This window comes from Heteronotia binoei, chromosome 1, assembly GCF_032191835.1.
Source record: "Heteronotia binoei isolate CCM8104 ecotype False Entrance Well chromosome 1, APGP_CSIRO_Hbin_v1, whole genome shotgun sequence".
NCBI classification, from domain to species: Eukaryota; Metazoa; Chordata; class Lepidosauria; order Squamata; family Gekkonidae; genus Heteronotia; species Heteronotia binoei.
The window spans coordinates 260,732,471-260,759,214 of record NC_083223.1 but is presented as its reverse complement, the minus strand read 5'-3'; the positions used below and the strand labels follow the sequence as shown (position 1 = coordinate 260,759,214).

The following is a 26,744-nucleotide window of genomic DNA, read 5'->3' as shown; positions in this document are numbered from 1 at the left end:
TGGCCTTAAAAGTGGAAGACTCGTTCATATGCTATATTGTCCTGAGAAGAGGGGCAGACGGAAGTGTCTACACTCTTGCGGGGGTGAGACACAGGAAAGAGATACTTCACGCCCCCCTCCATTTTATTTCCCCTCAATATTATCAATAGGTTGGTGGTTATAAATGAACCCTCCCAGGGCTTTTTTTGTCGCAGGAACGCCTTTGCATATTAGGCTCCACCCCCCCCCCCCCGATGCAGCCAATCCTCCAAGAGTTTACAGGACTCTTCTTACAGGGCCTCCTGTAAGCTCCAGGAGGATTGGCTACATCAGAGGGGCAAGGCCTAATATGAAAAGAAGTTCCTGCTACAAAAAAAAGCCCTGAACCCCCCCAAATGAAAGAAAAAGAAAAACAAGCAGTGCAGTTCCAACAAACAAAGGAGGGAAGCAGGAGGTCCCCGCCCCACTAGGCAAGAAGTGGGGAAAGGTGTTATAATTGGCATCCCCCCCTCCCCGAAATCCTTTCATTCCACACGAAAAACGTTCACCCAGAAGAGATTCTGTGTTCCTGAGCATCAGAGTCTGATATATGTTGGGAGGGGGAGAGGGTGTCTTGCCCTCTGCTCCCCGCTACACACACACACACACACACCTCAACCCTTCGAGTGGCCCCACACCCTCCTTTCTCCAGTAAGGGTTGAAAAGGGGGGGGGGGAAGCAGCATCTGGATCCAAAGGGGAAGGGGGCAGAGTACCCCGAAAGTACACACTCGCCCGCACACTCCCCGCCCCCAATAAATTAAACCCGGCAGTGTCGCACACCCACACAAACCCCTTCCCGACCCCAAGTAAGAAAGGTTAGAGAAGCCGACGCCAGCAATAGAAACAAGATGTCCTCCCCCAGTTGAAGCCAGGCCTACGAAAATGGGCTTTTCTGGTACTCGGAGGACTCGCGAGTCCACGGGCCTGGAGGCAGCTGAAGATCGTCTCGGTGTCCCGCGGGATCTGGCCCGGCAGCTGTGAGGGTCCCAGACCCCCCCCCCTTCCCAATCCATGCTTTGGCAGGCCTTGCGTCCATTCCCGTGCCATCCATCGGTCCCTTATTGCACAACCCACCCACCCTTCCCCAGTCCTGAGATCGGCGGCAGCTCTCCCCGCCGCCCCGTCTTGCTCACACCTCAGTTTCCACCCCGGCCAGCTTGGGCGTGAGGATGCGGGGTGTGACGCCGGCGTTGAGGTCCGTTTCGAATTCCAGCAGTTGGCCCATGAAGTTGAGGTTGGGGGAGATGATGGGGCGCCGGCCCTTGACGTACTTGTAGGCGTCACCCATGGTCATGAGCGTGTGCTTCATCAGGTAGGCGATGACGATGGTGGCCGAGCGCGAGACGCCCGCCTGGCAGTGGATGAGGACCCCTTTGCCGCTCTGGTGAGCCTCCTCTGCAGCAGAAACAGGGCAGGGTTAATGCAGGAGACTGAACCGTAGGCCTCACCCTAGGCCAGGGGTGGCCAAACTTGCTTTATGTAAGAGCCACGTAGAATGAACGTCAGATGTTTTGAGAGCCACAAGACATGAACGTCAGGCGTTTGAGAGCCATGAGGGAAGGAGAGGTGGAAATAAAGCAACTTTAACTTTATAATGCATTCTCCAAGCTGCCAGTTAGCTTGGCATGGAGAAGTGACTTAAAGCAGGGGTCCCCAACCCCTGGGCCATGGACCAGGACCAGCCTGTTAGCAACGGGGCCACGGAGTGAGGCAGAGACCTTCACCTACTCCTTATTTAAAGGGGTGGGGTGTGGGCTTGGGGTCAGCAAAACCCCCTGCACTTCCACCCCCACCGGTCCGTGGAAAAATCGTCTTCCACAAAACCGGTCTCTGGTGTCAAAAAGGTTGGGGGCCACTGACTTAAAGAGAGAAATGCCTTCTCCAAGCCAGCCAACAGGGTGGTGGGGGCTTTGAGAGCCACACAATATGTATGAAAGAGCCACATGTGGCTCCCAAGCCACAGTTTAGCCATCCCTGCCCTAGGCTTTTGTTCCAACCCAGGCTTTGCCAAACCATTGCTTCCATCTTCGCCTAGGGAGAGTAACGATCAGCTCCAGGCGAGCAACCAGGGAAATGTCACATGCATGAAGCTGCCTTCTATTAAGTCAGCCCACTGATCTATTGAGGTCAGCGTTGTCTACTCTCACGGGGGGGGGGGGGGCGACTCTCCAGGACAAAGGATGTTCACCTTATGTTCTAACCAACCCTTTAAACTGGAGGTGGCGGCGACTGAACCTGGCACCTTCTGCCGGCAAATCAAATGTTCTGCCACTGAGCCACAGTGCCTCTTCCCTGGGGAAAGTCCTTTTTAAAATCTTAGAATCCTTGCTGTTTGCCAACCGTGTTTTCAGAATGTATTCGCTCAGTCTCACAGAAAATGAAAAAGATGCCAATAAATTAAAAGACAACCAAGCAAAAGAGTTTGATTGGACATTTCTGCTAATTACAAGGGACCCTCATTCTCTCCCCTGAAGAAGTGGAAGAAATTGGATTTATACCCTGCCCTTCACTACCTGAAGGAGTCTCAGAGTGGCTTAAAATCTCCTTAGAATCATAGAATTGGAAGGGACCTCCAGGATCATCTAGTCCAACCCCCTGCACAGTGCAGGAAACTCACAAATACCTCCCCCTAAATTCACAGGATCTTCATCGCTGGCAGATGGCCATCTAGCCTCTGTTTCAAAACCTCCAAAGAAGTAGAGCCCACCACCTCCCTTGTTCCACTGAGGAGTTGCTCTAACTGTCAGGAAGTTCTTTTCCCTTCTCCTCCCCACAACAGACACCCTGTGAAGTAGGTGGAGCTGAGAGAGCTCTGACAGAGAACTGCTCTTGAGAGAACAGCTCTGAGAGAATTGTGACTGGCCCAAGGTATATGTGGAGGGGAGTGGGGAATCAAACCCGGTTCTCCCAAATTAGAGTCTGCCACTCTTAACCACTAATCCAAACTGGCTCTCTTTGACCCATCCCCCCTGCTTGCCCACCTCACAGCAGGACATACCAATGAATTCGAAGGCCTCCTCGAAGTACTGGCGCAGATCCTGGCGGTTATTGTCGGTAGCAGGCAAGCGCTTGTAGCGGAGACGCCCGCTCTCGACGTGGTAGAGGGGCAGGTGGGTGGTGACGTTGAGGACATGGCCCACGTTGAGGCTCAGCATCTGCTCCAGGTCCTGCGCGTCTCTCTCATTGCCCAGGAACAAGAAAGGCAGGATGGGACTCAGCTCGGCGTTCTCAAGGTCAGGCGTAAGTGGCGGGCCCAAGTCGTCCGGCGCATCTGCAATCTCCGGCGTCACCAGGCTGCCTGCAGTCAAAACAGCAGTTAGCATTTCATCGAGCGCTTGGGAGTCCTCAGATCACATCCATCTGTTTAGAGACCTGCACTCCAACTCCAGAGAGTTTTCGGCTAAACATTTGGAAGTACTTCCTGACCGTTAGAGCAGTTCCTCAGTGGAACAGGCTTCCTTGGAGGTTTTTAATCAGAGGCTAGATGGCCATCTGAGGGCAATGCAGATTTGGTGAATTAAGCAGTTCATGAGAAGGAGGGCAGGAAGGGTCGCATCAGTGCTTAGACGCCCAGGGAGATGCTGGTTGCCACTTTGGGGTCAGGCAGCAATTTTTCTCCAGGCCAGTTTGGCCAGGGATCCTGGAGGGTTTTTGCCGTCTTCAGGGCACGGAGCAGGGGTCACTGAGGATGTGTGGGGAGGAGGTATTTGTTAATTTCCTGCATTGTGCAGGAGTTGGACTAGATGACTATTTAGCCACAGTGTGTGTGTGTGTATTGGCCACTGTGTGACACAGAGTGTTGGACTGGATGGGCCATTGGCCTGATCCAACATGGCTTCTCTCATGTTCAGCTTGGAGAAACGTCTACTGCAGGGTGACATGATAGAGGTTTACAAAATTATGCATGGGATGGAGAAAGTAGAGAAAGAAGTACTTTTCTCCCTTTCTCACAATATAAGAACTTGTGGGCATTCGATGAAATTGCTGAGCAGTCGGGTTAAAACGGATAAAAGGAAGTACTTCTTCACCCAAAGGGTGATTAACGTGGAATTCACTGCTGCAGGAGGTGGTGGCATCCACAAGCATAGCCAGCTTCAAGAGGGGGTTAGATAAAAATATGGAGCAGAGGTCCATCAGTGGCTATTAGCCACAGTGTGTGTGTGTGTTTGTATATATGTATATGTATATAATTTTTTAGGCCACTGTGTGACACAGAGTATTGGACTGGATGGGCCATTGGCCTGATCCAACATGGCTTCTCTTATGTTCTTATGACCTTGGAGGTCCCTTCCAACTCTGATTCTAGGATTCTTCATCTCAGTGTGGGAGCCAAAGCCATTCAGAATGCCCTGCTCTCCTCTTCTGCTTTATCCAGCCACCCTGGGAGGTTGGTTAGGCTGAGAGGAGTAACTGGCCCAAGGCCACCCAGAGAGCATCCATGCCAGAGGGGTGATCCAAACCTGGGTCTCCCAGATCCTAACCTGACCACTACATCACTCCAGCTCCACCATAGCAAGGAAATAGCTAAGAGTTTATAGGGCTCTAGGAATGGACTGAGGGAAACAACTATGCTGGACTTCTAGCAAGGCAGGTCCCATGAATCACCACTAGGGTCTTTGCCGGGGCTTTTTTTGGTAGAAAACACCCAGCAGGAACTCATTTGCATATTAAGCCACACCCCCTGACATCACTATTGCTCCACACAAGGCTTTTTTTGCAGAAAAGACCCAGCAGGGACTCATTTGCATATTTGGCCACACCCCCAACACCAAGCCAGCCGGAACTGCATTCCAGTTCAAAGAAAGCCCTGATCTTTGTTGCAAAAACCCAGTGTTGTGGCATGGGGTGTATTATTCTATTCAGGCCAGAGCAATTACAACCCTCGGCCTAGGCGATCCAAATAAACCTGTAGATGTGGTTTATCCCGTTCAGATTGCCTGTTGATATACAAGTAATTATTTTGTACAGGGAAAAGGGAGGGAGAATGCTTCTTGAAGTAGGATAAAGCTTTTAGAAATCAAAGGAGATACGTGCTGGATCTGGAAAGCTTTTCCCTTCTCTTCCCCAAGAAGCCTTTCCCTAGTCATGCAACTGGGAGCGTCACCATCAACAGAAGGGACCTGTAAGATCCAGCCTCCTCTTCTGCCTACCATTTTGGTGAGGTTTTTTCCGTTTGTGTCCTGACCTGGACAGCCCAGGCTAACCTGGATTTTGTCCAATCTCAGAAGCTAAGCAGGGCAGGCCCTGGTTAGTACTTGGATGGGAGACCAACAAGGAAGTCCTTGATAAAGGACACAAACACAATTAAAGATTTAAAAAACTTAAAATCAACCATGCTTAAAACATTAGCACTCATTGGTCCTAAAGCGCTTTCTTTGTATCTCTCCTGTGCGATCCAGGGAACTGGACAAAGGAAGCTCCGGCTCTTTCCTTCTTTCCCCAGGGGACTGGGGGAGGGGAGTCTCAGTCAACAGAAGGAAGACAGGCTTGGCTTAGTATCTCTGCTGTGCAATTGAGAGAGCCTGGCAAAGCAAGCTCTTCTCCACCCCCTTCCTCCCCAAGGGAGGAGTCTCAGCCAATGGGGAAAATAGAGGATTTGCTCTGTAGCTCCTATGTGATGGAGTAAGCCTGGCAAAGCAAGCTATGATGGAGAGGGAGAAGGAAGCAGATGACAGTTGCTCGGGGGCCTGATAGAAGCCCTCTGGGGGCCTGAGTCTAGGAATGTTTTAATCACTGATTGGTTTTAATGTGTTCTTAATGTTTTATTATTGTATTGTTCATTTTAAATGTTGTAAGCCGCCCTGAGCCTGCTCTGGCGGGGGAGGGCAGGATATAAATAAAATTTTACATTACATTACATTACATGATTCGGCCCCTGGGTCGCATGTTTGACACCCCTGTGCTAAATAATCCACTTTCAGTATATTTTCCAACTGGATTTTACTGTGTAAACTGGCAAAATCCAGTCTGAAAGTACATTGAAAGTGGATAATTTAGTGTGTGTGACCGCAGCCTCAGAGTAGTTTACAATCTCCTTTCCCTTCCTCTCCCCACAACAGACGCCCTGTGAGGTAGGTTGGTCTGAGAGAACTGCCCTTGGGAGAAAGCTCTGAAGAGAACCTTTGACTGACCCAAGGTCACCAACAGGGGTTGTGTCAGCTTAACTCACTCCTGGGCAACCCTATGCTTACATCAGCAGTAGAGTTGCCAGCTCCAGCCTGGGAAATCTGGGGGGGGGGGGGAGGAGGCAGAATTTGGGAAGGGGAGGTTGGTCAGTAAGGCTGTGATGGCACAGAGTCTGCCTTCAGCAGCTGCCATTTTCCCTCCAGGGGAACTGAGATCTGTCATCCGGAGATCAACTGTAATTCCAGGAGAACTGCAGCACCACCTGGAGGTTGGCATCCTGAGCCCAGGAATTGGTGATCTTTTCAATCTCCCTGATTATGTGAGCCAGAGGCTAAAAAACTATGAGTTAGCTCACACTAACTCAGCCTAGAGGGAACACTGGTCTCCACCAAATTTTTAGCGGGGGAAACATTTCCTTTGCAATATGCAGGCGTTGGCAGGGCCAGCCCTCTGTTTTCCTGCACTGAAACATCTGCTAGGTAAAAGGACACCGTAACTCCTTGTGACTCCAAGTTCTAGGAAGGGGGGGGGAGGGAAAAAGGGAACTGGGGCGGCTCAGAACTGTGCAAGAAGGTCAAAGAGATGATGTCATGGTACCAGCTGGGCAGAGCTGCTTTCGGTTCAATAGGTTCTGAGCAGGTGCTGGAGGGGAGGGGGGAGAAGGAGGGGGGGTGAAGCTTGTTTCCCCTCCCCCATCTCCCTCCTCTTGCCATCTGGTCACCCAGTGGGGATGAGATCACCAGAAAGGCGGGGAGGAAAAAGGGAAGGCAACCAAGAGCACCCCCCTGATGAGGAAAAGCTGAAGAGTCTGGGACTTTTCAGTTGAGAGAAGAGACCACTACGGGGAGGACAGTTATAAGAGGTTTATAAAATTATGCACGGGGTGGAGAGAGTTGACAAAGAGAACTTTTTCCCCCTCTACTAAAACGCTAGAACTCGAGGGCATCCACGGAGGCCGAGGGGCAGGAGGTGCAGGACAAACAAAAGGAAATAATTCTTTACACAGAGAGTGATTAAAATGTGGCTTTAGCTGCCAGAGGATGCAGTGAGGGCCACAGGGATAAACAGTTTTAAAAGATCTGTCAGTGACTGCTAGCTGTGGATGACTGAGGGGATCCTCCACCTTCAGAGGCACGAATCCACTGAATCCCAGAGCCAGGAGACAACATCAGGGGAAGGCCTCTGCATCTATGCCCTGTTATTGGCCCTCCAGAGGAACTGGCTGGCCACTGTGTGAGACAGGATGCTGGATTACATGGACCACTGGTGTGAACAAGGCTCTTCTGATGTTCTTATGAGGGGAAGGCCTCAGCCTCTCTGCTCTGTTGTTGGCCCTCCAGGGGAAGTGGTTGAGGCCTCTGGGTGAGACCAGTGGTCCATCTAGTACAGCATGGCTCTTCTTATGTTCTCATCAGGGGAAGGCCTCAACCTCTCTGCTCTGTTGTTGGCCCTCCAGGGGAAGTGGTTGAGGCCACTGTGTGAGACCAGTGGTCCATCTAGTCCAGCAGGGCTCTTCTGATGTTCTTATGAGGGGAAGAGCTTGGCCTCTCTGCCCTGTTGTTGGCCTTCCAGAGGAACTGGTTGTGTGAGACAGGATGCTGGACTAGATGGACCACTGGTCTGATCCAGCAAGGCTCATCTTATCAGGAGAAGGCCTTGGCCTCTCTGCTCTGTTGTTGGCCCTCCAGAGGAAGTGGTTGGCCACTGTGTGAAACAGGATGCTGGACTAGATGGACTATTGGTTTGATCCAGCAGGGCTCTTAAGTCAACCCCAAACATCCTAGGTTTTTCAAATGGAACCTGATTTACAAGCAAGGAAAAAAGTAGTCTTGGGGGGGTGGAATCTGTCTTTGGCTTTTCTCTTCTCTTGGGTACTTGCTGCTCTCTCCTAACTGATGCTGATGTCCTGCTGGTTTGGACCAAACATTTCCATAACCCAGTGCCCTGTTTCCAACAGAGGACAGCCAAGGGAGTCCCCCAGCAAGGCATCAAGAACAGGGTTCCCTTGTTTGCCCCCAATGCTTTGCACTGAAGCGTAGGTTGCCTCTGTACTTGGAGCTTCCATTTAGATAGCACAGTAGTCAATATCAGCCTATCCCCTGTGAATTGTCCAGCATGGTGTTGTGGTTTGAGTGTTGGACTGGGATCTGCCAGACTCAGGTTTGATTCTCTGCTTTGTCATGGAAGCTTGCTGGGTGAACTTTGGGCCAGTGACCATGATACGCTCTCCCTCTAACCTACCTCACAGGGTTGTTGTGAGGATAAAATGGAGGAGAAAAGAAGGAGGTAAGTCACTTTTGATCTCCTTTGGGGAGCATGGTGGGGTACAAAAGAAGTTAAAAAAATAAATAACAATATTACAAGACCCCCGACTGGATTGGACCAAGTGTTCACATAGTCCAGCTTCCTGCTTCTGATAGGCCAGCCTGATGCTCATAAGAACATAAGGGAAGCCATGTTGGATGGGCCATCCAATCCCACACTCTGTGTCACACAGTGGCCAAAAAAACCCAGGTGCCATCAGGAAGTCTGTCAGTGGGGCCAGGACTCAGTGCTCCCAGAAATCCACATACAAGCTACGCTTTTCTTCTGGTCCTCAGAGGTACACTGCCTCTGTTCATGGAGGTTCCACAATCAGAAGCAACATCTCCCTCTAGAGGCTTTATCCACCTTTGTTCACTTCTTCCTCACAGTCACCCAAGCTAACAAAGACTGCCACGTCCTGTGCAAAGGAGTTCGAGGCCACAGCTCAGGGCTTTTGTTGTACCAGGAACTCCTTTGCATATTAGGCCACACCCCTGCTGATGTAGCCAATCCTCCAAGAGCTTACAGGGCTCTTAATACAGGGCCTCCTGTAAGCTCCAGGAGGATTGGCTGCATCAGCAGGGGTGTGGCCTAATATGCAAAGGAATTCCTGCTACAAAAAAGCCCTGCTGTAGTTCAACTTAGATTTATCCTAACCTACGGGGTGTCACCCCCTCTGCCTTGCTCCCTTCCCTCCCTGCTTCCCCTCTTCCCTCCCCCCATCACCCCCCCACCGCTCGGCCAGCGACTACAACCCCTGCTTACCTCTCCTGCCCGTCACCTCCTGCCCATCTTTGTTGAGCAGATCCAAGACCAAATGTAGATTTGGCGAGGGCTGCTGTGGTTTGGAGGGTTTGGGAATGCCAGCCGGAAGAGTCATCGTTTCCGTGCCAGCGGAGCCGTTCTGCTCCTTGGGCCAGAGGCGCTGCAGGGAAGAGTCTCTGCCGTCGCCAACCCCACGGGAGGAGATGAAATCCAGCATGGCCAGCTTGCCCTGCTGGAGGCGCCGCCGGCCAGCGGCATCGGCTGCTCCAAAGTGCATGGCGCCCTGCAGGTGGCTCTTGGTGAACTCCACCAGGTTCCGGCAGTCCAGGATCAAGGGCGACGGCTGCTGCTGGGCCCGCGACTTGGTCATCTTCTTGGCCAGCTCGTCCGGCCAGATGGTGCGGACGCTGTAGTCGTCGTCGTCGTCCCCGCCGTAGCAGCTGGGGGCGGGCGAGGAACCCCCCTGGGGGTCGTAGGCCACGATGGGGTCGCTGCTGCAGAAGCTGCAGGAGGAGCTGACCGACTTGACCGAGGGGTTGCAGGCGAGGCAAGCGAGGGACCGGAGGGCTGCTGGGGTGCAGGGGAGGCAGCCCAGCTTCTTGACCGAGGGCGGGCTGGAGCAGCTCAAGGAGCGCAGGCTGGAGCGGCAGGAGAAGCAGCCCAGCGAACGCAGGCCAGACTTGGGGTTGGTGTCGTCGCAGCGCATCAGCCGCCAGCAGCCCCGGCAGCCGCATTTCAAGGGGTGCATGGTGCTAGCGGGGCTGGAAAGGCAGGAGGAGCTGGTGGAGGTGTCGAGGACCGGCTTGGAGTTCTCCTTGAAGCACCTCTTCTTCAGCTTGGCCTGGGGCAGGAAGACCTTCAGCGGCGGGGCCAGCGCCCCTTTCTTCTCTCTGGGCTTTAGACTCAGCTCCAGGGAAGGGTTCCTCTCCTGCGTCTGGCCTTGCGTCCCACCCGCTGATAACTTGGCGTCAAGGGGGTGGGATTGGTTGGGCTGGAGAACCTTCTTGCAGGCCTCTTCGCTGGGCCCCTTTAGAGTCGGCGGGGCCTGGCTGGACGGCTTGCAGAGGGGAGACTGCTGCTCTTGCTGCTGCTTCTCGCCGCCAGCGTTGTTGGAGAAGCTGTGGTTGAGGCGCAAGGCCAACGTCTTGGGTCGCTGCAACACGCCGATCCGTTCTTCCAGAGGCGAGGGAGGCATTGGGAAAGGTGAGCTGTAGATAAAGAAAAGGACAAGAGAACATAGGTTGAGCAGAAGGGTATGGGGTCAAGACTTAGCTCTTCCAAAACTCATCCGGGATATCCTTATATATCATAGAGTTGGAAGGGACCATACAGACCATCAAGTCCAGGGGTGTCGAACTTATGAGGGCCGAATCTGACAAAAATGAAACCTTGCCAGGCTATGTCGGGCCAGGCCATGTTAAGTTGGCCCATATGTATACCTATTTAAGATTAGGTAGCAGAGATATATAAGAGCCCCGTGGCACAGAGTGGTAAAGCTGCAGTACTGCAGACCGAGCCCTCTGCTCATGACCTGAGTTCGATCCCAGCAGAAGCTGGTTCAGGTAGCCAGCTCCAGGTTGACTCAGGCCTCCATCCTTCCAAGGTCGGTAAAATGAGTACCCAGCTTGCTGAGGGGGAAGTGTAGATGACTGGGGAAGGCAATGGCAAACCACCCCGTAAAAAGTCTACCGTGAAAACGTAGTGAAAGCAATGTCACCCCAGAGCCGAAAATGACTGGTACTTGCACAGGGGACTACCTTTACCCTTTTTTTTAACCTTTAGCAGAGATATAAACTTTATAAAGGATACAAACACAATTAAAGTTTTTTTTTAAAAAAAACACTCAAGACATGCTTAAAATATTAGCACTCATTGGTCTTAAAGGTGCTTTCTTTGTATCTCTCCTATGGGATCCAGGGAACTGGGCAAAGGAAACTCAGCTTCTTTCTTTCCTTCCCTAGGGGACCAGGAGGGCGAAAAGCCTCATCCAATAGAAAGAAGAAAGGCTTGGCTCAGTAGCTCTGCTGTGTGATTGAGAAAGCCTGGCAAAGCAAGCTCTGCATCCCCCCTTCCTCCCCAAGGGAGGAGCCTCAGCCAATGGAGAAAATAGAGGCTTTGCTCTGTAATTCCTGTGCGTTTGAGCAAGCCTGGCAAAGCAAGCTGTGATGCAGAAGGAAGCAAGAAAGAAGAAAGCAGACAACAGCCAGTTGCTCGGGGGGCCTGATCGGAGCCCTCTGGGAGCCTGATTCGGCCCCCAGGCCGCATGTTTGACACCCCTGATCTAGTCCAACTCCCTGCTCAATGCAGGATCAGCCTTCAGCATCCCTGACAAGTGTTTGTCCAACCGCTGCTTAACAACTGCCAGTGAAAGGGAGCTCACCACCTCCCTTGGTACCTGATTGCACTGTTGAACAACTCTGACTGTAAAACACTGAGGCTTCTAGAACTGCACACAATACTCAGAACCTGATTGGCAATTTCCAATTGGCTGAAATATCTATATAAGCTATTAAGCTTCCTGGCCGTTACATGCATTCATTCTGCTTTGTTCCTTTTCTGTGACAGAACATTTCAGGGCCAATTCCCTTACGGTGGATCCGGCTTTAATATCGTATTCTGACCCTCGCTCAGTCTTCCTGATCACTGCAATTATTCTTATTCACTACATTTATAAGAACATAAGAGAAGCCATGTTGGATCAGGCCAATGGCCCACCCAGTCCAACACTCTGGGTTCAGATCCTCCCCAAACCTGAAGCTCATTGGCTGACTTCTCAGCTGGTGTTTCTGAGAGCCTAACTTAAGCTGTTGAGAAGATAAAACCAAGGCACATGTATACTGCCATGAGATCATTGGAGGCGGGGTGGAATAAAAATGTAACAAGATAGACATGTTAGGAATGGACTCCCAGATGCTGTGGGTCAGCTCAATCCAGTTGAGTTGCTCCCTGTTAGCCAATATCAAGATAGGCAGTTCTGTCTCTCTGTATTTACTCTGTGCTGAAATTATAATTATTGCCAAATTCTGCCTCAGGAAAAACAGAACTCGGATTCTGGCAACGGCAATTTAGAACGCTTGCATCATATTTTAATTTGTTCGGTTGCTGCCAGCCAGGGAGAGGAGCAAAGAACCCTAGCCCTGACAACAAGCAATTGTAGCAAGCCTGTTGAGCTCTGGAGGTTTCATCAGCCACAGCTCAAGACTCTTCCCAGCTTATCATGGCAGCCATGAGGGACAGACGCCTGGTTGTTTGTTTCAAGAAGGTCACGGCCCTGAGTGGCTTAAGGATGGATTTCACAGTCAGTTGTGGGCCTGCATGGAAGTACGGCGGGGCTCCCCAACCTTTTTTGGGCCTGTGGGCACCTTTGGAATTCTGAGACAGAGTGGTGGATGCAGCCACAAAACGGCAGCTACAAAATGGCCGCCACAGGAGGCAGAGTCAGCCAGCTTACTTCATTCACACAGTTAAGATCCTGATGCTGTGGCTGACAGTTCCTGACGAGTCAATGTTGTTTTTTTAAAAAACATTCATTGCACATTCACTCAAAAGCCTTGTTGGACAAACGCTCCACCTGGCCCCAACCGCTTTCTAAAGAAATATGGCAGTGGACACCAATGGGCACTACGAATTATACAGATGGTCCTTTTCTCTGTACGTTGTTTGCTTGGCGGGACAGCACTATCCCAAGGCCCTCTTAATGTATCTTTTGGCCACTCAGAGCTACAGCATAGAGCAGAGGTGGCCAAACTATGGCTCAGGAGCCACATGTGGCTCTTCCACACACATTGTGTGGCTTTCGAAGCCCTAATCGCCCCATCAACCAGCTTGGAGAAGGCATTTGTTTCCTTAAATAATTTCCCCAAGCCAAGTCAGCTGGCAGCTTGGAGAATGCATTTAAAGTTGCTTTCTTTCCACCTCTACCTCCCTCCCCCCATCTATTTGCTTTCTTTCCACATTTCTTTCCACCTTTCTACCATCCCTCCCTCCCTCCCAGTTCTCAAACACCTGACTGGTGTTCATGTCTTGCGGCTCCCAAACATCTGACATTTATTCTATGTGGCTCTTACGTTAAGCAAGTTTGGCTACCCCTGGCATAGAGGAAGAGATAGTAGGCAGATACCATACTTAGACTGGCAACCCGGCAGAGAAACTCTACCCTCTGTAACTGCCATTTGTTTCCAGGGTTTTTTTTTTGAGGGGGGCACCAGGATGGAGGACACCACCCAAAGAAGAAGCAATAGTCCTGTCAGGGGGACCTTTGTTGAGAGGAGAGATTCGTTCTGGTTATTGCCTTACTTGTGAGATGCCTTGAAGATAAGGTAGCCAACTCCAGGTTGGGAAATCCCTAGAGGTTTGGGGGTGGAGCCTGGTTTGGGGAGTGGAGAGACCTCAGCAGGATATAATGCCATAGAGTCCGCTCTCCTGGAGGACTGATTTCTGGAGGTCTCCAGGCCCCGTGTGGAGATTGGCAATCCTACCTGAAGGCCCCCTCCCTTCCATTTCCTCAGCACCAGCCCAGTTTTTTTTCCTCTGAGGAAATCAGGGACAGACCTGCTCTGCCTCCGGGCATCATCAGATATCCCATTTTTGACTGCCCTTTGAGTAGATGAATCCACCTTTTATGGCTGGTCGGTCTCGTTCAGTATCATCTACTCTGATTGGCCCTCTAAGGGAACATTCCAAAGAAAAATTCAGAACTGCACAAGGGCGGCTGGGGAATTGTGGCACTGCAATGTGGACACGTGCACCTTCCTCCTTGTTGGCACGCACTGCCTTTGCCTCTGGTGTATACGCATGCATTTTCCTGGTATGCACATGTGGAATTTTTCAATCTCTTCCTCCTTCTCCTCTATGAATATTTGGATATTGGAACTATATCCCGCTGCCCTACAATCTGAATCTCAGAGTGGCTCACAATCTCCTTTCACCTTCCTCCCCCACAACAGACACCGTGTGAGGTAGGTACGGCTGAGAGAGCTCTCCCAGAAGCTGCCCTTTCAAGGACAACCTCTGCCAGAGCTATGGCTGACCCAAGGCCATTCCAGCAGCTGCAAGTGGAGGAGTGGAAATCAAACCCGGTCCTCCCAGATAAGAGTCCATGCACTTAACCACTACACCAAACTGGCAGCCATTCCTCTGGTCAGTTCCCCAAAGCTGCCTCTGCATTCTCAGGGAGATCTCTGGCTGGACGGTGCCTTTGAGCCTGTACCCAGGGAGCATTTCCCTCCTTGCTCAGGAAGAACCAGAGGACAAAGCGAGAAGCAAACCCAAGATGTTTGGAGGGCTGCAGCAGAACAGAACCCACCAATAACAAAAGGTGTTTTCTACTTAACTTCCTTTGATTGTTAAGTCAGATCTGAACCCATGGCTTATCAGAACTGCTCCAAATAAGATCTATAAATTAAATGAATGTTAGGTCTTTCTCAGTGCCTGAGATTCTTTCGGCTAGAGCAGAGGCAGCCAAACTGTGGCTCTTTCACACGTGTACCTCTTGAAGCTCCCATCACCCCATCGGCCGACTTGGAGAGGGCATTTGTCTCTTTAAATCACTTCCCCAAGCCAAGCCAGTTGGAGAATGCATTTAAAGTTGCTTTCTTTCCACCTCTCCCTCCAGCCACCTATTTGCCTGCCAGCCTTCCCTCAAACATCTTATCTTAATGTCATGTGGCTCTCAAGCATCTCACATTTATTCTATGCGGCTCTTATGTTAAGCAAGTTTGGCCACTCCGGGCTAGAGGTAGTGGGGACTGAACCTGGATGCAGCAGTAAGAGTGTCAGAATAGTATCTGGGAGACCCAAGTTTGAATCCTCACTTCTGCCATGGAAGCTCGCTGGTTGACCTTGGGCCAGTCACACTCTCTCTCAGCCTAGCCTACTTCACAGGGTTGTTGTGAGAGAAAAACTGAGAGTAGGAGAATGATGTAAGCCACCTTGGGTCCCCACTGGGGGAAAGACGGGGTACAAATAAATCAAACAAATAACTGCTAAGCATTTGCTCCACCAATAAGCCACAGCCCTTCATTTTTCTTTCCTGCCTTGGACAAATAGAGCTGGATTCGAACTCGAGCCTGGATTGCAACTATTCTGCATAATGGCCATCACAGTTTAGAGGCCCAGGTTTGAATCCCGGCTTATGCCATGGAAGCTTGCTGGATGACCTTGGGGCCAGTGGCATACTCTCATCCTAGCCCACCTCACGGGGGATAAAATGGAAACAAGGAGAAGGATGCATGCTGCTTGGGCCCCTCCTGAGAGAAAACAAAGGCATAAATGTCTAAATAAATCTTGTAGAAGGTTGTTGGCTGCATAGAACAGCCCTTTGTTGTAAAAGGTGTGCCATCATCCCTAAATTGCATGCTGTTGTGCCACTGGGGTATAGACATGGCTCCACACAAGTTTCTAGCCCGTATGGCTACAAAGGGAAGCTCGATAGCATGTCAGGATCAATATTTCCTCTAAGCTGTGGAGTCTTGTGAGCAAAAACTCTGCTTTGTGAGCTGACATTAAAGTTGTGAGTTACTGCATAAATTAGTTTGTTCTGGGGCCATTTTTCCTGAGCTAAGACAAGAATATGTGAGCTGGAGGCTAAAGCACTGTGAGCTAGCTCACACTAACTCAGCTTAGAGGGAATGCAATACCTTTGGCTGTCTCAAAAGCCAGAGAGATGACTGACACCACTTTCACACCAGTTGTTACGATACAAGAATCCCAAAGCCATGGGATACCTTCTGCCTTGCTTCTGCCTTTTATTAATTATATTAAAATATTACTTTTGGTTGTTCCTAATAAAAGTTATTTCATGGGTTGGGGTGGGGGGGTGGGATTTTGCTTTGGACTGTTTTTTTGGGGGGGAAATATGCTATTTCAGAGTGGTTGTTATTTCCAGAGTCTAAAAGAGAGACTCCAGTGTAAAATGGCAGATTTCGAATCTATCAGGAAGTTCCAGCCTCTCCAATTACGCCTCAGTCGCCATAACAGTTTCCTCTCAAGCTACAGGTGTTAAATTAGCTGAACAAGGCTCTGTTATCGCCTCTGACTTCTGCTGCGAAGGTTCATTGTGCTCAGTGTGCATTTGATTCATCTCTACACAGAAATTTCGCAGGCTAGACCTCTTGAGCTTCATGCCACTTGGTTTCCGTTTACTGTTTTTCTGCTCTGCAACTGTGTTTGTACATCAGCCAGCAGAGGCTGCGCGTCACGCACTGGGGGGAACCGGGTTCTCACCCATAACGTCTTCTGCACTCACTCGCCTCTTAGATCAGGTAGCATGTGAGTTCACTGGCTGAACTACAAACTAAGAAGACCTACGTTGAAATATTACCTGTGACCAGAGCTTGCTTTGCAGTCTTAGGCATACTGCAGGGGGGGGGGCAAACTTGCTTAATGTAAGAGCCACATAGAAAAAATGTCAGATATTTGAGAGCCACAAGACATGAACATCAGATGTTTGAGAGCCACAAGACAGGAAGGAAGGAAGGAAGGAAGGAAGGAAGGAAGGAAGGAAGGAAGGAAGGAAGGAAGGAAGGAAGGAAGGAAGGAAGGAAGGAAGGAAGGAAGGAAGGAAATGGGGTGGTGAGGGCTTTGGGAGCCACACAATATGTGTAAAAGAGCCATGTGTGGCTCCCGAGCCACAGTTTGGTCACCCCTGGTATACTGCAATCTCTCAGCTTCATCTGCAGTAGAAGGCTAATACTGACCTACCTTACAGAACCGTCGCAAAGATTTGCAGCAAGGGAGCGGCAATCCCAAGGGCTAGCTGCGAGGAAGCCTCATTGATTAACATGGGAATTACATCTGAGGAATGTTCCCATAGTCTCACAGAAACATCCACAGAAAGAGCAAGATTTGCATCTAATTACCACAGGGCTCAGGATTCAGCATTTCTCAGTGCAGAATTTGCATCACCCCGACACAAAGCGTTAATTTTAGTTTGGTGTGTACATGCAGCCCTGTACTTTACATACTTGCAAAAGATGTCTCAAGTCTTGTTTGTGGTTTGTCCTGGCAAAGCAACAATCCTGGATCAGTGCTAGGAGCTTAGCACATTGACAAGTATGAGCTGTGATCTGCGAGCTCCCCAGTTCAAACCTTCCTTCTGCCACAAAATCACAAGGCTTTGCCCAGACACTCAGCCTCCGCTCTCCAGTCTGCAAAATGGGCACAATAATACCAACCTAACCTTATAGGACTGCTGGAAAGACTGCAAGATTGAATGCAAAACACTTTGAACACTGAAATTATATATCAGGGGTGGCCAAACTGTGACTCGGGAACCACATGTGGCTCTTTCACACATATCATGTGGCTCTTGAAGCCCCCAGTTCCCCATCAGCTGGCTTGGAGAAAGCATTTCTCTCTTTAAATCACTTCTCCAAGTCAAGCCAGCCAGTAGCTTGGAGAATACATTTAAAGTTAAAGTTACTTTATTTCCACCTCCCCCCAATCTATTTGCTTTCCTTCCTTCCTTGCGGCTCTCAAACATCTGATGTTCATTTCTTTCAGCTCTCAAACATCTGACGTTATTCTGTGCAGCTCTAATGTTTGCAAGTTTGGCCACCCCTGTTATATATAAATGCTAGCTGTTGCTATTTTGTACCATTTTAAGGACTGGGGGATGGGGGGGGGGTGCTACAAGATATTTACCTGGGTTGCCTTTAACCTCACATCAAACCCTTAAAAGGGGTGGGATTTGAGTGAACTTTGGCTCTCAGGGGCTGGAATCCTGTAATGAATTCTTTTGTACCCTTACCTTCCTCACCAGTAGAGACCCTGAAGCCTCTTGCGTCATTCTCCTCCCCTCCATTTTATCCCCACAACAACCCTGTGAGGTAGGTCAGGCTGAGAGTGTGTGACTGGCCCAAGGTCACCCAGCGAGCTTCCAGGGCACAAGCCAGGATTTGAACCTGGATCTGCCAGATCCTAGTCTGACACTCTTAACCAATTCCAGTTCCAAAAAACTTGAATGGCATTGACATAACAATAACTTCAAAGGCAAGGGAAAAAGGGGAGGAAAATAAAACAATGTAAGTACAGCACTTTAAAGCACTACATAAAAATAAAGATAATAGTAAAATACAGCACGCTGATCTCCGATATTACAATAATTAAAACGATACAATAAGAAAAACTTAACAATCAGGGGGCAATTAGTTAAATAGTTTATAGACTTCCTCTCTCTCATCATTAAAACAAAGCTGTACAGCCTTCTATTTTCATTCTCTTTAAAACCATCCAACTTGCTTTTTGAAAGGTGTATTACAGTGTCAGCATCAAATCTGATTTTTAAAAGGGCTAAGAAATAATTTCCTTTTATCCTCCCACCGCCTTGTATTTTTCTTTCATTTTTTTTTAACCCAACAACATTATGGGTAGAAATTGGGTCGAATGTAGCAAAAGCGCTCACTGATGTAACAGAAACACAGCAGGGTTTCCTGTGGAGCTGATGGAAGCACAATATATCAGTGCAGAGGGACAGGAGGATTCTGGATCCCCCCCCCCCCCCAACACACAAAACACACATATACACACCATTCCTGGCCCCTGGTTCCAGCTTCCTTTAAGCGTTTCCTCCCACCCTCTCTCCTGTCCCCATTAACGGCACATTATCTAGCCCCTCCCTGCACTTCCCTGCCGGGTTCTGGAGGAAGGTTCAAAGGCATTCATTTCGTACCCAGTGGTGTGCCGAGAGATTAAAAAATCCCTTTCCAAAATTGGCGCATCCCAAAAGCTATCTGTGTGCGCCTGTGTGACAGGCCTTTGAACATACAGGCCTGCGTTCGTATGTGTTTGTGGGGCTAAAGGCCTAGAAGTGCCAAAGTCAATCAAAAATGTCGGAAACGCGTCTCTGGTAATGGCACAGCGACAGTGCAGTTGTGACGTTAGCTAGAAACTTAAAACCTTCGTCCACAAGGGGGGGGGGGGTGGAAGTGGAGAAGCCAGAACGGATGCTGATATTTATGGGGTGGTGGTGCATGGCTTTAAAGGAAAGGTCCCCTGTGCAAGCACCAGTCGTTTCTGACTCACAACATTTTCACGGCAGACTTTTTGCAGGGTGGTTTGCCATGGCATTAAAACCACAGTACAAATGCCCAAACGCACATCCACAGCCTGGCAGTGCTCCTTTTGTTGCACACAGCTCTATCATATTTGCAAGAATTGGCTGCTTGACTTCTTCACACCTTAGGGGCCTTGAGCCATTCCCTCATGGGTCACAGGTAGCACCAGAGGGAGGGAGAAATCAAATGCCTTTCCTGGACAAATTTCCTGCCCAGCCTGACTGCATTAGGAAAACAAACACAATTGCCAGCTTCCAGGTGAATCCTGGAGATCTCTCAGAATTACAGCTTTTATTATTATATTTATATCCCAGTTTTCTCTCTGATTGGGGGGGGAGGGCTGTTTTTTTGAGGTTGAGGGGAGGCACCAGATTTTTAGCATAGCATGCAGTGCCTCCCCCCAAAATACCTCCCAATTTTCAAAAGGATCGGACCAGGAGGTCCAATTCTATGAGCCCACAAAAAAGGTGCCCCTATCCTTCTTTATTTCCAATGGAGGGGAAGGCATTTTAAAGGTGCAGGGTCCCTTTACATGTGATGGCCAAAACTTCCTTTGGAGTTCAATTATGCTTGCCACAACCTTGCTCGTGGCTCCACCCCCCAAAGTCCCCAGATACTTCCTGAATTGGCCTTGGCAACCCTACTACCGAGGTTCTTCTCCACTCTAAATCCCACTCACCCAGGCTGTATTCTCAAATCTCCGGGTATTTCTGAATCTGGAGTTGGCAACCTCTCCCTGTCCTCACCCACCCAGTTTCCTTCTCTCATCCGCCCTGCTTCCTTCCCCTGCTCTGCCCTGGGCTGCCTCCTTCTCCCTCCCAAACCCCCACAGCCTCCCGCCCCCTAATTCAGCCGGCAAGCAAAAGCGCCTTCCCGCTCCGCAGGCCGCTCTGCTCAGGAGCCCCTCCGACGCTAACAGGGGCTGACAGCGCTCGCCTGCCCCTTCCACTCTACCCTGCAAGCAAGGAGGGCAGTGAGAAGTGGGGAGAAGAAGACATAGCATGCAAAAAAAATGGCAACCGCAGCCTCACAGGGAGGGCAAGACGCTTGAGACAGCATTCATAACCCCACAACATGTCCTTCTACATCTCACCCTACCTATGGCAAAACCTTCTGCAAACCCTGTTTCATAAATCAGAAAGCCAGGCTCTTTCCTCTCTCCAGTCCTGCCACAGATGGACCCACTCAAAAGCGTGTCTCTGTCTCTTTCTTTCGCCCTCAGACATCAAAATCTGAGGAGATCCAGGGGACACCTTCAGGTCTCTCTTCAGGGCTTCCCCGTTTCAGATGGGTGAGGCCTAGTGTTGCCAATTCCTGGTTGGGAAATATCTGGAGATTTGGGGGCTGGGGAGGGCATGGTTTTGGAGGGGAGGGGTCTCTACAGAGTCCACCCTCCAAAGCAGCCATTTCCTCCAGGGGAACCAATCTCCATTGGCTGGAGATGAGTTGTAATTTCAGATCTCCGCCCCCCCCCTCCCCAGGCCAGCAACCGTACTTAATTGGGGTGCATGGATTTTTTCCCCTCCCCCTTCCGCGCCCTTCCAAAACAACATATCGCATGCTCAAGCGCCTATGCTCTCCTCTCCAACACTCAATGTTTATACTGTAAGGTTCATGGGGCAGTGAGCAGATAGTTTGGCTTGTGAAATTCAGAAAAGCGTCCTCTTCATTTGATGGGGCTGCAAACGGTGGCGGACTGGCCAGGGTGTCAGCTTGCCCGATGGCAAATGGACCCCTCATGAAGTGGGCCCCTTAAGCGTTAAGACAATATGTTAAAAATGTTAATATCCTTTTTAGTCACTTGAAAATATAAGACGTTCCAATATTATTACTATAATGCAACTAAAAATCTACACTGTATTTAGGGTTGCCAACCTCCAGGTGGAGCCTGAGGATCTTCCGCTTTTACAACTGATCTCCAGCTGGACGCTCAGCTCCCCCAGAGAAAAGGCAGTCTGTATTAACATTTAGTATCTACTGCATACTGCCAGTAAAATGTACAATATATGTACACTGTAATTACTATATACACACACACACACACATTTCGCAAAAGTTTTAATTGTACATTTTCCCCCACTTATGTATTTTTTGGAAATTTTATTTATTTCTTATAAAAATTAAATGACAGCCTTATAGTTATGGGTGGGCACCCCTTGTCTCCTGGCAACCAATATTTTTAGACCCAGTCCGCCACTGGCTGCAAAGATTATAACGATCCATGGAACATACATGTACCTCCCTCCAACGGAGCACAAAGCCCCTCTTGTTTACACCCACGCATGCATATGTTCCCATGTAACCTTCAGCAGAGCTCACGCCTGCCCTGTAGTAAACCAATGTGCAACTGCTCACGCAGCCAAATCTACATATGTGCACCCAAGCTGTCATGAATATCCTCTCCAGAACTGATCCACGTACATCTACAACCTCCTGTTCTTCTGTACGCTTAACACTCACAGTGTTAACCTGGGATCCCAATCCCTTCTCCCTCAGCCCAGAAAAAAGTTGCAGTCCCTCCGTTTGACCTACCTTGCAGGGCTTTCGTGAGAGGGATGCGCACAAACAATGGCCAGGCTCAAAAACGTGACACGCACAACTCCTCTGTGTCTTCGTGCACTTGCACACACACACACACTCAAGTATATGCTCTCCTCTGCAGGCGTCGCAGAGAAATGCACGAACCTCTGCAAGAAGCAACTTGTGCACATATATACACACGCTGCCCCCTAATCATTCATACAGTTCTCCTTGTTCACACTTCAGGTTCAGATCAGCATGACCTTTCAAATGCGCGCATAAATGGCCCCGCACGCACACTCTCCCCAAAGCACACGGTGGCCCTGTCGTCTCCTGGTTTCCTTTTGGGCGGCTGTTCCGCTCTTCCCTTAACCGAGTGAAGAGGTATTAGCTCTAAAAATACCACCCTGAGCTCATGGCATGGCAGCACCACCCAATGAGGGCATCTGCTCCTCGCGTTTCACCCCATGAGCTCATCATTTGGCCCCAGATGTGCTGTGTTGGTTAACGGGGGAGGGGGGGAGAGAATGAGGCACAGCGGAGCAGGAGGCCAAGGGACTTTCCACACACCCCGAGCCTAAAGAGGTGGGGCAGGAGGGCACTGCCCACAGAATTATTCAGGAAGACAATTTTCTAAAGCACTGCTTTTAAAGGCAGTCCAACTTTCAGGCGGTATTATTGCATTATTTGTTGTGCATCGTTTTATGGTTTTATTGCATTTGTTTTAAAAAAACTGTAATCCACCTGGTGTCTTAAGTGGGAAAGGCGGACTATGAGTGGAGTAAATAAATCAACAAGTCTTTCCAAACCAGTTGACGGGCAAAATATAATCATGCACACAACCGAAATGGACTCAGTGATGGTTGTGAGTGACTCAATGCACAAGGTGGCCAAACTTGCTGGTGTAAGAGCCACACAGGATAAACATCAGATGTTTGAGAGCTGCAAGACATGAACATCAGATGTTTGAGAGAAGGAAGGAAGGAGGTGGAAATAAAGCAACTTTAACTTGAAATACATTCTCCAAATGGCCAGCCGGCTTGGCTTGGAGAAGTGATTTAAAAAGAGAAATGCCTCCTCCATGCCAGCTGACAGGGTGGTGGGTGAGAGTCACACAATATGAGTAAAAGAGCCACATCTGGCTCCTGAGCCACAATTTGGCCACCCCTGAGCAAGGGCCTGGCATGCCATCATGAAGAGCATCCAGTATGAGCCACTGGTCGCCAGTTTGAATCTCAGCTCAGCCACGGAGTTAGCAGCTCAGTTTACAAATGCTGTGCAAGACAACAGTTAAGAAAGCTTAACCGTGGTTTGGCATGAGGAAAGAAACTGTGGTTTTCAGTCAGTCAACCACTCAGAAGCTGTGCTTTGAAGTGCATTTGCAAACCTTGGTTTAAGCTAACTGTGGTTGGATAGGATATCTAAACTGACAAACCAGAGTGTCACTTTGTTACCCGAGGCCTGTTCTTGGAGATCAGAGTGCTCAGCGGATGGAAAACAAAAGGGGAATGGCATTCCTAAACCGCGGTTTGCCTGCTCTTTGTCCAGAAACTCCAAACGTGGATTGGGTTTTCAGCTACTGATAGCACAAATTATAGTTTGGCAGGATGCCGGAACTAAGCCAGCTAGGAGCCACTATCTCTGGATGGTGTAATCTTTGGATACTCCTAGAAAGCATGATCTCTGGCATAAGCCACGATGTTTCTCTGCCAGATTGCAAAACGGGTATGCAGCTGGCCTACTTTACAGGGGTGTTGTAAGGATTGCTGAGATGATGAGCAGAAAGTGCTTTCTGCTAGGGGAAGAGTCTGCTCTCAACCAGCAGCACACACCTTTTCCCTCCCAGCCATCTTGCACCGTCCCAAGCCAAAGGTGCCTTATATCCACCCGGGATGGTTTCTCTGCATCCAGAAGGGCCTCTTCTACTACTCTTAAATTCCGAAGGCCAAACACAGGTTTAGTGTTCCATCTTCCACAACCTTTCCCACAACTCATTCCTGCTGAGTGTTAGAATTTCTGCTTTGCTTGGAGAAGATTCCCGGGTCAAGCCCTGACATCTCCAGGTAACAGGATCTCAAATGGCAAACGTGGTACAGACTTCTATCTGAGACACTGGAGACGCACCGTTGGTCAGAGTTTGCAATATCGGACTAAATAATACAATCCATTGGTAGAAGAAGCACAGCGGGAACTCGTTTGCATATTAGGCCACACCCCCTGGTGCCAAGCCAGCCAGAACTGTGTTCCTGTGTGTTCCAGTGCCAAAAAAAGCTCTGCATACAAGGCATCTTGATGACACACCCATGGTACCAGCAACCTGCTTAGGCCATTTCATTTTCACACACTCTCCCTTCCCCTTGCATTGACCTTGTGGGACCTTGCATTCACACATGCAGGTATGCTACTCGATTTCTCAGGGGTGACAGAGAAAAGAGGGCATCCCTGAGACTGAGAGGGAAGGCTGAAGCTCCTCCCCACCATCCTAAGGTGAATTTGGCTCCTGACATCATGTCTGGCTGTGCAAAGAGCAGAATCGGGATGGGGGAACCCCAATCTGATCCGTGCCAGATATAACATCTGTTTGGGGCCAAAGGGATACAAAGGCTTTTTACCCATCCTGCTTGATCCAGGAGAGGACATTCTCACATGCAAAAGGCTTGCATTCCTCAAGCGATCGATAAAATTCTGTGCACTCTTTGCTAAAAGTGAGAGTGGATCTAGCAGTGAAATAACAGCAGCTTGTCTGATGGGGGTAGGGGTCGGTCCGTGGGGAAATTTTTAAGCTAAAAAGGAAAGAATCTGCAAAAATATGCATGTACAAGCAGCCACTGCTTTCAAAGTGTTCCCCGAACCGATTCCCCAAAATCTGTCGCTTCTTGACCGTCCTGTATACGCGCATTCCATGAATGGAGGAAATAAAGGAGCAGGCAAAAATAGGCTTGTAAAATTCCCTAATTGCAGGTACTCTGTTTTGATCCTAGCAACATTTGCATTTTTATATAGGATATTTTGCATGCTCAAAGCGCTTCCTGTATTGAGTCAGCCTCACAACATCCCTGTAAGGAAGACCAGTGTTTTTACCCACTCCTTCAATCGCTGAGGGATTGTGGCTTACCCCAGACCATCTACACAGCTCATGATCGCCCCGCTGTGTATTTATTTTAAAGGCAGGCTCTATACATTTTATGAGTAAGAAGAATCAGAGCTTTTTTTTGAGCCGGAACGCAGTTCCGGCTAGCTTGGCATCAGAGGGTGTGGCCTAATATGCAAATGACCCCTGATGGGCTTTTTCTACAAAGAACCCTGAGAAGAACTACAAAATAGCATGCATCTTGTGCATGAGAAGGTGTGCTCAAACGCTGCTGACTTATGGGGACTCCTGTGTGCTCGTACATGCAACTCGGGCACAGCAATGGCAACACAGGTGCAAGTGTGTAGGCTTCTTGTGCAGACCCTGAGTCTATAAAGTCCATCCATCCTGAAGAGATCTGGGAACCAAGCAATCTGCCTGTCAGTTTTTCTCCCACTGGCTTCTCCAGATGTGTGTGTAGGGTTGCCAATCCCCAGGCGGGGGCAGGGGATCCCCCAGTTTGGAGGCCCTCCTCCCACTTCAGGTCATCAGGAAGCGGGGGGGGGGAGAGAAATGTCTGCTGGGCACTCCATTATTCCCTATGGAGACCAATTCCCATAGGGTATAATGAAGAATTGATCCGTGGTTATCTGGGGCTGGGGGGAGGGGGTGCGGCTGTCTTTTGAGGTAGAGGCACCAAATTTGCAGCATAGCATCCAATGCCTCTCCTCAAAACACCCTCCCAAGTTTCAAAAGGATTGGGCCAGGGGTCCAATTCTATGAGCCCTCAAAGAAGGTGCCCCTGTCCGTTATTTCCAATAGAGGGAAGGCATTTAGGTGTGCAGTCCCTTTAAATGTGATGGTCAGAACTCGCCTTCTCCCAACCTTGTTCCTGGCTCCACCCCTAAAGCCCCCAGATATTTCTTGAATTGGACTCGGCAACCCTGCGTGTGTGATCCGTAGGGGGGGGGGGGGGCGCATGCAAATCCCTGCAGGTAGAGCTGCCCCGGCGCACGTGTGAACGCACGCCGAACTTCAGGGCTGCGGTTCGCGCCCGGTTCTATGTAAAGCCTCCTCTCTGGCGTCCCCAGAACTGCCGTGGTGGCATCACCGCCCTAAAATAAGCCCTCGATGTCATCGCGGCGTTCAGGAGGCGTCAAGATACCTGTAAGGGGAGAACCCAGCAACCCTCCCCGTTGCCTCTTGGAACCGCGTTGTGTTGATGCCTCCCAGGGAAACCGAATTTTCCTTTTCTCTCCCTCTGTCCCCTCCCTCCCCCTTTCTCCTCCTCCAGGCAACCTCCCCCCCTCCCGGCAGCGGCTCCCTCCCCCCCCTTCCCACCTCCTACGCGCCCCAAAAGAATAATCTGTCACAACAAACTAAGGCGACAGCCACCACAAACAAACACCCACACGTTGCCACCTTAGGAAAAAGCGGGATCCTGGCTCGCCCCCCCGCCTTGCAATTCCCCCTGTCTTTGACGTCGCAGCTGCCAGATCCGCCAAACCTGGAAGATCCGTATCCCCCTCCCCCGCCACAGACAGGTCCACCCGTCCTCCCCCGCCGCTGTCTCTTTGCATGTATGAAACCCTACCACCCCCCCCCCCAAAAAAAAAATTGCAATGCCATCACTGCAAATGCATACAGGATCTGGAGGCTGGGGAACCATTTCCCTCCCCCGTGGAAAATGCCCAGGTGTTTGCAATGGTCGCATCACCTTCTCCCGCCTCCACTTGGCATTGCACACGCTTGCCGGGCCCCCCGCCCCCCAATCCCATCCCATCCGCGAACTCACCTGCATCAGATCCTAAGGGTGAAATCCATGAGGCTTCTGGGCTTAGAAGGAAAAGGACGCGGGGCTGCTTAAACGGGGCAGGGGTCTGG

General features: G+C 50.0%; 1 protein-coding gene across 1 annotated transcript; it reads right to left on the bottom strand.

Moving 5' to 3' along the window:
- Positions 1-1,117: 1,117 nt before the first annotated feature.
- Positions 1,118-26,744, bottom strand: LOC132583154 (dual specificity protein phosphatase 10-like). The gene is made up of 4 exons (XM_060254830.1): positions 26,656-26,744; positions 9,216-10,423; positions 3,019-3,318; positions 1,118-1,415 (listed from the first exon to the last, which is right to left on the bottom strand). The coding sequence occupies exons 2-4, from the start codon at positions 10,408-10,410 to the stop codon at positions 1,150-1,152; spliced, it is 1,761 nt and encodes a 586-aa protein (XP_060110813.1). The 5' UTR covers positions 10,411-10,423; positions 26,656-26,744; the 3' UTR covers positions 1,118-1,149.